Source organism: Gossypium hirsutum, chromosome A03 (genome assembly GCF_007990345.1).
Source record: "Gossypium hirsutum isolate 1008001.06 chromosome A03, Gossypium_hirsutum_v2.1, whole genome shotgun sequence".
NCBI lineage: Eukaryota > Viridiplantae > Streptophyta > Magnoliopsida > Malvales > Malvaceae > Gossypium > Gossypium hirsutum.
In genome coordinates, this window is record NC_053426.1 from 112,584,053 (window position 1) to 112,597,028 (window position 12,976).

General features: G+C 30.5%; 1 protein-coding gene across 1 annotated transcript; it reads left to right on the plus strand.

Moving 5' to 3' along the window:
- Window positions 1-10,896: 10,896 nt before the first annotated feature.
- Window positions 10,897-12,976, plus strand: LOC107928011 (thaumatin-like protein 1). The gene is made up of 3 exons (XM_016859169.2): window positions 10,897-11,196; window positions 11,292-11,964; window positions 12,492-12,976. Exons 1-3 carry the CDS (start codon window positions 11,139-11,141, stop codon window positions 12,919-12,921), a joined length of 1,161 nt encoding a protein of 386 aa, XP_016714658.1. The 5' UTR covers window positions 10,897-11,138; the 3' UTR covers window positions 12,922-12,976.

Here is a 12,976-nt window from a genome sequence, read left to right on the forward strand (position 1 = left end):
CTACCTAATCTAACCTTAATTTTTAGGTTTAATTTTTGTTTTAGTCCCTTTACTTTGCATCACTTGGAGAGCAACAATTAACAATGTTGTTAACTTCGACATGCTAATAACATTAGAAAAATAGATTAACCAAATTATGTTAAATTAAAGTAAAAAAAAATAGCAAATGAGGCTTAAGTGAGACTCAAATATCGGATTTCAGAGTTCCCATAATCTCAACCTTGCAATTAAACTAAACTCTCGTTGGTAATAGACATAAAATGGTTATATTGTGGTGAATCTAGAAATTTTTCTAGGGCAAACCAAAATTGAATTATAATTTTTATCATGTATTAATATATGATTTCATCATTTTTAAGAGTTTAGGGTTTTTATTTTAGAGGGGCTAAAATATAATTTTATCATATATTAATTTATAAATTGATCAGTTATAAAGAGCTAGAATTGCAATTTTTCATTGTTCCTTGCCCCCGTATCGCCACTAAGTTATACCAACATGTATTTGGTGCAGTTGTAAGATGCATTGTATTGTTTAAGAAAGGTAAACTATCAAAATAATCACTTTTCTTTCTCTCAAGTTACATTTTAGTCACTTACGTTTTCGTGTTCTAACATTTTAGTCATTGAGCGTTAACTGTCGTTAACTGTGTAACAATAAGATTATGTGACACATTAAATCATCATTTCAAACAAAATTTTAAGTTAAATTATATAATTGGTCCCTATATTTTTTTGTTTTGTGCAATTAAACTTTTTTTTCTTATATGTTAAAAGCGACGGAGAATGGGAGAAAATAGAGGGAGAATCAGAAGAGAATGAAAAATAAAGAAAAAAATTAAAAGAACATAAAAAAAAATAAATTGCTCAAAAAAATATGGGGACCAATTGTATAGTTTAACATAAAATTTTTGTTTGAAATGATGATTTAACATGTCACGTTAGCTTACCGTTACACCATTAACGAAAATTAACGGCTCAGTGACTAAAATGATACAACACGTTAACATAAGTGATTAAAACGTAACATTTCAAATGTAAATGATTAAAATATAACATGAGAAAAACAAAAAATAACTATTTTGATAATTTACCTTTTTAAGAAAAACTCGTACTATTAAAAAACTCAAAAAACAACATTATTAAAAAAAACAGTCATGACTACTAAAAGAATTAATCTCTATAATCAGTAAAACCAACATCAAATATACCTTAAATAGAAAAAAAAGGGGTTATTATGGAAAATAAATAAGAAAGGGAAATGTAGAAGAACAAGGCACATAGGAGAAAGGAGTGAAAGGAAAAATAATAACACAGTAGACCGCATGATTACAGCCCAAGGGGCGTGATCTGTTAGGTGTTAGCTTTGCAACCAACAGGGGGAAGAATCACGTTTTGAGACCCTTTTTTTATATGATTTTATCACATGCCCCCCCCCCATTGGATTTATAGACTTCAAATACTAGAAGGGTCACAACTCGGGTTTGAAAATTTAATCCGATTAATTTGATTTACTCATAAAAAGGATAATAACTTAATTTCATTCTATTCAAATTTTGATTTGAATCTTACTATACATAATTATTATGCGTGAGTTTTAATTCGGTGAATCGATTTTAGTTTAGATTTTTCTAGTTCTTAGCTTGTTTGTGCTTTGTATTGATTTGATTTTACTTTATAGATTGCTCGGACATGTATTTAGTGTATTTGTACTTGTAATCACTCTTTAAAAAAAATTATATCTTAAAAGACAAAAACATCCTCATATTACACAAATAAATAACATTTTAATAAGGATGGCAATGAAACGGGATGGAGGTGGATAATGCTAAATTCACTACTGCTCCACAATAGACACACTCTGCTCCACCACCCATCTTGCTTTACTGTGGATATATAACCTTGAAAATCACTACTATCTCTATGGATGTTTGATGCATGCATCCTCATCCCATTCTATTTCGATTTAATTTTTATTATTTATCTTTACTTTTTTTTCAATCTTTTTAAAATCAAGAAAACATTTAAATATAAATCTTCAAAAAACTTATTTAAACATAAAATATAAGATTCTTTTCTATATTACGTTTTTACATTTTTATCATTTTAACCGTTTATATATAAGGATAAAATGATAATTTTATATAGTTGAGCGAGATGGGCAAGGCAAGCAATTATCATAGCCGCTCTATACCCATTATCTAAAAGAAAAAAATCCATCCCACCCAACCTCACATCTACTTTAAAAAAAAAACGCTCTATTCAGAGCAGATCGGTTCGGAATTCGTTGGGTGGTTCAGGTTTTGTCATCCCTATTTTTTAGTCATTTCTTAAATCGAGTTTATCATACTAATTATCTTCTTTTTCTTAAAGAGTTTTCAAATAAATATGGTATTTATATTCTTTACCTTAAAATTTTAGTCATATTGTCAACAAGAATTCAATATAGCTGGTTTAATTTTTTTTAATTTAAATCAAACAAATAAATTCAACTCGAATTTCATTTCACTCAACTCAATTAATTCAATTTTTTTATTTCATTCAATTCGATCAAACACTCATCCCCAATTCGTTTGTGCTTTGTTTCTATTTTATAGTTGCTCAGACATGCATTTATACCAATAATCATCCTTATAATAATATGACTTACTCCATATACATTATACCCGATTAACTTATAACACCAACTCAATCTCGAGTTTAAATAATTTTACAAATACCCACACTACATAATACATGAAACTTCAAAGTGTCAGTGGCATTCCCCCGAAAACCCAATGCAAACAACTTACCCAGAGATATTACTGATTATATCTTACAACATATGATGGTAGAAAAAAACATAATGAGTTTGTCTTTCTACAAATCAGTAAAAAAGGGAAAAAAAAAGAGCATCAAACTTATGTTGTTTGGGTTGATATGATTAAGCAAAAGCATGAGTTTTTTTTCAGGCCCTTAAAATTAAAAAAAAAAAAATTAAAAAGCTTTTTGGTTTAGGTGCAGTGGAACATATTTATGGTGGGTGTTGGGGACCAAAAACATTCCCTCTGGAACACTGTGTCTTCTTTGACCAACTACCTTTGTTGCATGCAGACTGTTCTTGGTAGTGCTTAACCACCAATTTGTTGTTTCTAAGTTAATATAACATAATAATATTGGGACATGATAAAGAGTGTACCAGTTGTTTTATCTTAATATTTAGTCCTTAAATTTGGTAGTTTTTTCATTTTAGTCTTTAAATTTGAATTTCAGTAAGGTATGATAGAATTTTATGAATAATATTTCACGTAATAAAGAATGAACCGTTATTTTACTAAAGGGATAAAATAACATTTAGCCTTTAAAATCGATAACTTTTATTAATCTGGTCCTTGAAGTTTTTTAGGTTCATGTTAATTTGGGATTTTGATAACTTTTTTTTCCAATTTGGTCCATGATTAGTATGATAGAGTTCGATGTGCATCACATGAAAATTTTAAATATATATAATCTAAAAATACCAAAAAATTACAAAAAAAACCTATTATTATCAATAATTCACATCCAATTATTGTTTAGTATTGTTTTTTTATTTAAATTATTGATGGAATTAATTGATGATGAATGGAAAAATAAATTTGGTTAAAATTATTTAAAAAAAAACTGTTTAATTTCATCATTTTAGTTAGGGATAGATACAGAAGTAAAGATAGAAAAAAAATTAGGTCAGAATATGAGAGTTAGAATGCAAATTTAAAATTTTAGTAACTTATATTTTTATAATTTCCAAAGGATCATATAAAAATTTTATCATTTTTTGAGGGGCCAGGGTGTAATTTTATCAATATTGAAATTTTACATTTTTGAAGGGGCTTTTGCCAACCCTTAGCTCCGCTCCTAGATAAAAATCAAATTTATATATAAACTTTGACCCAATGTGTAATTTGATACATGAACTTTGATTGGGTATAATTATACGTATGAAACTTGAATTGTGATTCATACATATACATGAAACATTGATTTTAATTTAATTATATACATTTAAAGAAATAAATACATATATTTATTTTCATATTAAATTAATATAATTATTTTTGTACGCAATGTATCAACGTAATATGGTGTTAATTCGATAATATTGTTAGTGATTTATGAAAATTGAATCAAATTAAAATTTTATGTCTAAAAGAACACAAAATCAAAATTCATGTATGACATTGCACATTGAATCAAATTTTATGTACAGTTTTGATATTTATCCTTTTATTATATGATTAAAATAAACTCTAATCTTTAATTTATATGCAAATAATCCCTTAAACATTTAATTTGTCTAAAATGCTAAATTTAGTGAAAACTGTGAACTTTTAATCATATTTTTGTTGAGCATGGAAAACTATGGTCGGTTAAAATTTGTGTTTTAAAACACTCTCTGATATTTAAGTCAGTAAAAGTAGACACCGAGAAAAGATACTGATAGAGTAATGTTAAAATGTACAAAAAAAAGATATTTGAGTCTCTCTGTGTCTTGAGGTTGTTGATTGCATAAGAATGCGTGGAGGTCAAGTCATTTCTTGCATGTAATTAGTTGAGGTATGTGTTTTTGCTTTGACAAGATTGTGCTTCCGGCCAATAACTTTAGAGTCGGATCGATGATTGAACTGATCAAACCATTAGTTCATCGATTCGACTAATTCAATTAAAATAATCATTAAAAAATTCTTAAAAAAAATTCGATTTAAATTAATCCGTACCAATTTACTATTCAATTAGTTCAACACTATTCTTTTTATTGATAATTTGACTACTTCTAATCTGACTGGTTCGATCTTATTCAAACATTACTACTTCCGAACTTTATTCTTGCCTTATAGAGCAAGTAATATTGTGCGTTTATTATACAGTACGGTGCTTTAAGCCTTTTAGGCCACGGGTTTTGTTGGGCTTTTAAGTTGACACAACATAATGCAATCTAAAATTTTCTAATAAATTAATTTATTTTTTATTAAAATATAATTATAAAAATATGTTAATGAAAAAAACAACTAATTTTTTAACATTAATCTAATTATAGGTTCTTGCCTAGAATTGTCCATTGTCTCTCCTCAACCCTTAAACAGGAGGATAATACGCTTCAGCGTACTGTAGGGGTGTTCAATTGGTTAACCGTCCCGAAATAACATTAACCAAATTAACCGACCTTTCAAATTTTTTAACCGTTAACCAAACCGAAATTTTTTCAAAAAATTTAACCGAACCGAAAATTTTTCGGTTAATTCGGTCAGTTAACCGAATTAACCGAAAATTATATGTTTTTTAATTTTTGGTTAAAATAAGTATAAAATTAACTGAATTAATCGAATTAACCGAATTACCCGAATTAACCGAATTATTTGTATAAAATTATATGTTTTTTATTTTTATTTTTAGTTTTAGATTTTTATTTTTATTTATTAAATTATTTGTAATTTTTATGATTGGGTTGGGTTGGGTACTTGAGTTAATATATATTAGATTGGGTATTTGGGTTTATGTTGGATTGGGTTTGAGTGAATAGTGAGCTATTTATATATTATAATTTTTTTATTAATTTTTTTTGATTAACTGACCGGTTTCGAACCGAATTAACTGTTAACTGAAAATTCAAAAAAAATTTAACTGACCCCTAACAGAATTAATTCGGATAACCGACCGATTAACCAAATTCGGTCGGTTAACGGAATTTTTTCGGTTTTACCCGAATTTTGCACACCCCTAGCACACTCAAACCTATGATCTCTTGCACTAACAATAATTTCGATGCCAATCGAGTTAAGACTCAATCAACAATTAACTTACTTTCTCGAAAGCTTAAATTCAAGGTGTATAAATTTGAATAAAAAAACAGTTTAATACAAATTAAAAAATTGATTTAAAAAAGGAATTTAACTATACATCTATAATATAATGCTAATTCTTATAGTTAAATGGTTTTTTTAAAGAAAATAACATGCCACTATTTTACCTAAAGTAAGGCCCAACTATTTTTTGCATTTAAAAGTTTAAAGAGGCCCAAATGTTTTATATCCAACAAGGTAATTAAAAGAAACCAGCCATATATTTTTCTGTTTGTTTACCGAGAAAATATTGGGATCAAAGTGTAAATTTATCATTATATTAATTTGTAATTTCTTAGGGTTACAAGGTAAATTTATCAGTTTTGAGAAAACCAAAACTACTACCTACCTCTTTGTTTACACCCTTATGTCTCACCAGCCATGGTCCTCGCAGACGTATCCATGCTCGACACATCATACATCTTCGATCTACCCTGGTAAAGTAAGGTATATGAGTTCCCCTTTACAAAGAGTACACATGGAGTTTCACTTAATCTATGTCAACCCCACTGTCGTTTAACTAAAATGTTATTATGCTCCGTAAGTGGCCAACCACTACAAGATTAATACAACATGTTATGACCTAGAGTCAAGGGATGATCATTATCACGTAGAAATATTCATCCTTGACCTTAAGAAGTATCTTCCTTAACTTTCAACATCTAACCATCATGTAAATTACAAACAATTTTTACGACTCGAACTTATGATATAAACCGTAAGATGAATATTTATAACCAATAAACCAAACGCTAGTTTCATGCCTTTGCCTCCTTTAATCCTCAACAAGCTAAAATACTTTGCACTTCACTCAACCATCACTATCATACACTTCTATACGTGCATATATATACATATCCCTAGGAGCAATACAATTGATGCTAGCATATATTCCTTCATAAAGTATTTCAGCTTTAAAATAATTTATTTATGAGAGAACTGGTGAGCAGTGAACACAATCCATTCCTTTTCTACATAAAAAAACAAATTATCCATAACAGTATACGGTTGGTGATGATTAGCTTTACATGGCCATTAAAGCAACCACTGTAAAAGAATAAGCGCAACGATGTCCAACAACAAGCTAGAAGGCAAAGCAGCCGTCATTACCGGCGGAGCCAGCATCATCGACAAGACCACCGCCAGTCTTTTCGCTGATCAAGGTGCTCGTGTGGTGGTGGTGATCGCTAGATCCACTCTGATGTTAGTGATAAAGAGCAGATCAAAGCTATGGTGGAATGGACGGTCCAACATTGCAGGCAACCGGAGATCATGTTCAGGAATGCCGGGATAATTTGTTCCGACAGGGTTTCGATCGGAACGATCTTTATCTATACTTCTCAGCTCTGCAACATTTGCTACCACATGGCCTAATAGGCTTAATGTAACAAGACTGATGTGATGGAATCACATGAGCTGTAAACAATGATGGAGTGGACCACTTTAATTGTTTGATATGATAATATTCAGGTGATCAAAGATGCCCAAATAAAAATCAATATTTATTTTTGAAAGACTCGAATTTAGGTACATTTTATGAATTAACATATTTTAATCATCAAATCAAACACGAGAGTTCAACAATACATTTAATTCTGAAAAAGAAAATTAGGGCTGCAAGTATTTTTCTATAGGTGTGTGTATGTATAGATATCTTAAAACCCTTACCCATTGGCTTCAAACAAATAAAGATAAGGGCAGGAGTCAAAAAGAAAAGGGACTTGTCTCCAAAAAGAAATAAAGTGGGATCTTATCTACGCTCTACACTTTAGAGTTTTGACATTAGCAAATTAGTTTTAGTTTGTGATCACTAGCCATTTTTACCTTCAAACCGCCATTGATTTCCTTCTTTTTCTTTGAAATTGAAGTTTATTTAATATAATTATCTATACACACAAAACAAATCCATATGAACATTAATTTACTCAACATAACAAACGTGCTATTTGTTGGGTAGAATCCGAGTTATGTGTCGAACATGAACGAAAATTGAGAAAATTAGATACGAATATTTACATGAAAAAATCTCTTTGAAGAGAATAACAAATCACGAGGAAAGAAAATTTTATTAAAATTGGTAAAAACGAAAGGTAGAGTACAAGATAGAGAAACAAATCTTGAACCTAAAATATAAAGATTTCTCGAAATTCTCACAAACTCTCTCTTAATTTTGTTATTGTTATTCTAAACTATTTACGGTTGTTAAGAGATCTATTTATAAGTTGAATTTCGTATATAAATATGACTAAAACATCTCTAAAATAATCAGAGTTAGACTGGAAAAATATAACAGAGTTTAATTAGAAGAAAAAATCTAGTTGAGTACGGAATATGTCACCATGATACTACCTTGTTAAGACACCCTTCATCGCGTTGTCGAGATGTGGCGAATCTTCTCATTGTGACATCAGTGCCACGTCGTCAAGACGTTTAGGCTCTTCCTCATTTCAATATTAACTCTATTTTATCCAAAATGGGAGGCTATCTATTGTATTCTAAAGGATGGTTACAGCCATCACATATATCACAATGTGACAATCACCATTCACCAACCTGAGTAAAGCTTAACAAATGATGGGCTAATTGAAAAAAGAAAAAGGCGAATTGCACCAGCAATATTCAGCAATCAGCATGGGTGATGGGTCCATGTATAAAAACGTTGAACACAATATGGGCATTCACAAGGAAAATAGTATGGCTTTAGTTTGATACCAATAGATTGAAATTCAGGTTTTTTTTAATGATTGAATAGGTATTATTGATTTAAGAAAATTATTTTAGGAGCATAAATGAATAAAAAAATTTTGAAGTCCAGATTGCAATTTTATCAGTATACATGCCAACTAAATGAATTAATAGACAGTTTTTCATTTTTGAGGAGGGGTCAAGGCAATTGCTTACCTCTTCCCTTATCCCTAGACATTGGTATAAGTCGGTATTGATCGAAATAAGATTTAACACACCAAAATTTTAAGAGGAACAAAACTTAGATTATTTAATATCGATTTTGGATCATAATAATACACACTAATCTATAATATATTAATTACACCATAGTTATCAAAGCTTGAGTCCAATTAGAAAAAAAGGGAGAAAAAATACTTCAAAGCTTCTCTTATGCCAAAATATAGACAAAGTAGCCGTCAACCATAATAAATAGCTATCAAAAGCCTCGCACAATAAATTGTTGGGTAAAAATTTGTTCAAACTAATGATAAATAATTGAATAATTCTCGTAGGACCCTTGAAGCAACCTTTTAACAAAGTATATATACACATAGGTACATTTTACTCTTACTTCATTATGCTAAATTTAAAAAAAAAATTGTCGATTAAATCTTAACTCGATTGGCATGGACATTATTGTTAATGTAAAAGAACATGGATTCGAGTACGTTGAATCGTATTATCCTCCCATTTATATGTTGAAAAGGAGTGATTGGTACTTTTAAACATTGTGTCAAAAAAATTCTCTGTTCTCCCAAAAGCATAAGTTTAATGTTGTATAATCACATGAGGTATAGGACAAATTGACCCATGTGTCCATAGGAACCTATAAATAATAATGATCCATGCAATTTTATACATGCTTCTCATGTATTCTTTGAAAAGTTTACCTTTATCAAATCAACTATCAAAAGCAAATTTTTACACTCTTTTTTTTTTCCTTCTACAATGATGCATTCAAGCATAATTTTAGGATATAACAAATTTGTTGTATTTCTATGAGAAAATATGGGTTAAATTGGTTATAGTCTATGGTTGGGGACCTCTAGAATGATTGGAAATATTGTAGTGATTTATACTCTATGAATTTGGGACGGAATCAAGTTCAATTATATGGTTGATGGTTGAGTGTAATCTTGCTTAAGAGGGAAAAATTTGATTTGACATTCTTCTACTGGAAAGGGATAAGGATGACGTGGAATCAAAGTTTCATACAATCCCTTCTTTTTTCTTAAGAATTGCTCAAATTTGAATAGCAAGATTATTATTTGTTATGGTGTGTTGGTAATGATTTGTTCTTTTTTTAGTAGAAGGGTAAAATGTAATTCTACTCCTAATATAAAGAGGCTGAATTGATTAACTCACAAACCGATACAAACTAGTAGAATTGAGCTAAAGACTCAATTGAATAGTATTTTTTTTAATTTTTTATTTTTATTAAATAAATTTTTTAATTTATTTAGTTGAATTGAACTAACCTATCAAATAAAAAATTGGTGGTCTAAACCAATATGACCTACCAAAAGTTCTGAAAAACTAGTTTTTATGAATCAATCATGATGGTCGGTTCTGCACCAATTCCGATTGTACCAGTCAATGTCGTACCCTTTTCATATTGGTGAAAATTTTGGTTCATACTGATTGCATTGGCTGGTTTTGGTCAATTTTAATCGTAATGACTAAAACATGGTGCACTAGTTGATGTATAAATAATATTAAAAAATATAAATTTTTTTCTATTTATTATTATGTTAACAACTTAATTGGAATGTATCAACTAATTGAAAAATATTACGACGTTTAACATTTCATATTTTTTGGGATATGCTTGCACATTTAAAATATAATAAAAAAAAATCCGCTCACCTGATTGTCAAAGAAAAAAATCCTCACTCATTCTTCATATTGTTTTATCGAAAAAATCAACTCACCCTTTGACTTTTTTTTTCTTGTTAATTTTGAATTTATCGAATGATAAATTTTTATTTGCAAAAATTATTAATGAATATTTGATGTAATTAATGGGTATTTCATATTTAATATTTGATGTAATTAATGGGTATTTCATATTTAAAATTTAGGGTTGATGAGGGATATATATTAATTTTAAAGAAAATTTAGAGTTTTAAGTTAATTTTTTAAAAAATTAAGAAAATAAATCGTTTTTAAAGAGAAGATAAAAACGATTTTATTTCTTTAATTTTCTTTAAAATCAGTATATATCTCCTTATTCGGTATTATTTATTTGATATTTATAAATATTTTTTTAGAAAATAGATAAATTTAAAACGGTAAATGCATCCATCTCTACGGTACTACTAAGTTGATCACAGTACAGATATTAAGGAAGTATTATATTACAGTAGCAACAGACAATGAACTGTCCCTTTATCTCTTACTGTCGTTCCCATTAACACTTTTGTCGTCTTTTCTTTTTGGGAAACGATTCAACTCATTTCACTCATTCACTCACTTCACTCCACCATTACTAGCTTCCTTTCATTCCCTTTATTCCACCATTTTCAAGCTAAGAAGAAGAAGCACAAAAAAACCCTAATGGATCTTCATTTCGTCACCATTTTAGCTCTCATTATCTTCCTTATAACCCCAAAAGGTCTAAAAAAAATCAAACCTTTCTCTTTTCTGGGTTCCTCTCACATTATAATCTTTCAACATGTTAAAGTTTTAATCTTTTTTTTTTTGTAACAGGTGTATATGGTGCTTCGTTCACATTCATCAACCGGTGTGATTACACTGTATGGCCTGGTATATTAGCAAATGCAGGTACTCCTAGTCTGGGAACCACCGGATTCGAGCTCCCAAAAGACTCTTCTCGTTCATTCCAAGCTCCGACGGGTTGGTCCGGTCGTTTTTGGGGTCGAACGGGGTGTAAATTCGACGGATCCGGCTCCGGAACTTGTGTCACTGGCGATTGCGGGTCGGGTCAAGTAGAATGCAACGGACTCGGTGCTGTTCCGCCGGTGACTCTAGCTGAGTTCACTCTTGGAACAACCGGTGGTCAAGATTTTTACGATGTTAGTCTCGTCGATGGTTATAATATGCCTATGATCGTTGAAGGCCGTGGTGGGTCGGGCCTTTGTTCTTCGACGGGTTGTACGACTGATCTGAACCGAAAATGCCCGACGGAACTACGGGTCGGTGATGGTGATGCTTGTAAGAGCGCGTGCGAAGCGTTTGGAAGCCCTGAGTATTGTTGTAGCGGCGCGTATGGTACACCCGCCACTTGTAAACCGTCGGTTTATTCCGAGATGTTTAAGGCGGCGTGTCCGAGATCTTATAGCTATGCGTATGATGATGCTACGAGTACTTTTACTTGCACCGGTGCTGACTATACGGTGACGTTTTGTCCCTCCTCTCCTAGGTAAATGTTTTCACCACCACATATATATTGGAATAATATCTGGTGTATATATCTGTTTATCTTCTGAATTTCATAAATTTTTTGAGTCTAACATTGTGTAAATCAGATGTGTTCGAATTAGATCAGAATAATAGATTGAATCGAGAATTAGTAGTTGAATTAGTGGTGTAAAATTATATATAGATTATCGATGGTTCAAAATCTGTCACAAAAATAGACCGATGAATCGGTTTATAAATACGTTGATGTGACATTTTAAAATAAAATAATTTATTTGATAGTAATGTAATTAAAAAAATAGATTGTAACGAGCTTGAATTTAATAAAACAATTTTAATAGTATTAACAGTTAAATTTAAATTTTGAAATATGAAAAGTAAAGATTGGGTTTTTAGAAATAAAAGTATATGAGTTAAATTTTAAATGTACTAAGAGCATAATAATTTGTTGCATGTTTTAACCATCTAATCATGTTTTGTACAATTTTAATTATGTTATTAATTATTCGGATATATGTTTTGTTGTAGTAAAAAATCTTCCAAAGATGCTACACCGGTACCGGCAGTTCCGGAAGAAACTACCCCAACAACAGGTTCAACACCACAAGGATCAGGTTCGGAATCGGGGTTAACTTATTCGTCGACGACAAGTTCAACACCACAAGGATCAGGGTCGGAATCAGGGTTAACTTATTCGGGTAATGGTTACGAGTATTCGGATTCAGGTTCCGGTTATGGATACTCGGGTTCAGGATATTTGAATTCCGGTTATGGATACTCGGGTTCGGGTTCGGATTCGATCTCCGATCCGGATGGAACCGGTAAAACAATGTTGACAGATGGGTCATGGTTAGCTGGTTTGGCCATGGGAGATTCACCGAGAACAACTCCTTGGATTCTACAGTATGCACTCATTGCATCAACTTCTCTCCTTTTAATGTTTACATTTATAATGTAAGAATCAGTCCTCAAAATTTTAATGTATAATATATAACGGTTTTATTGTGGTTTTA

Excerpts from the sequence above, each read along its gene's own strand:
- LOC107928011 (XM_016859169.2), top strand. The coding sequence starts at position 11,139 with ATGGATCTTCATTTCGTCACCATTTTAGCTCTCATTATCTTCCTTATA. Across the intron at positions 11,197-11,291 it reads CTTCCTTATAACCCCAAAAG|GTGTATATGGTGCTTCGTTC; the intron begins GTCTAAAAAAAA and ends TTTTTGTAACAG. Across the intron at positions 11,965-12,491 it reads TTTTGTCCCTCCTCTCCTAG|TAAAAAATCTTCCAAAGATG; the intron begins GTAAATGTTTTC and ends GTTTTGTTGTAG.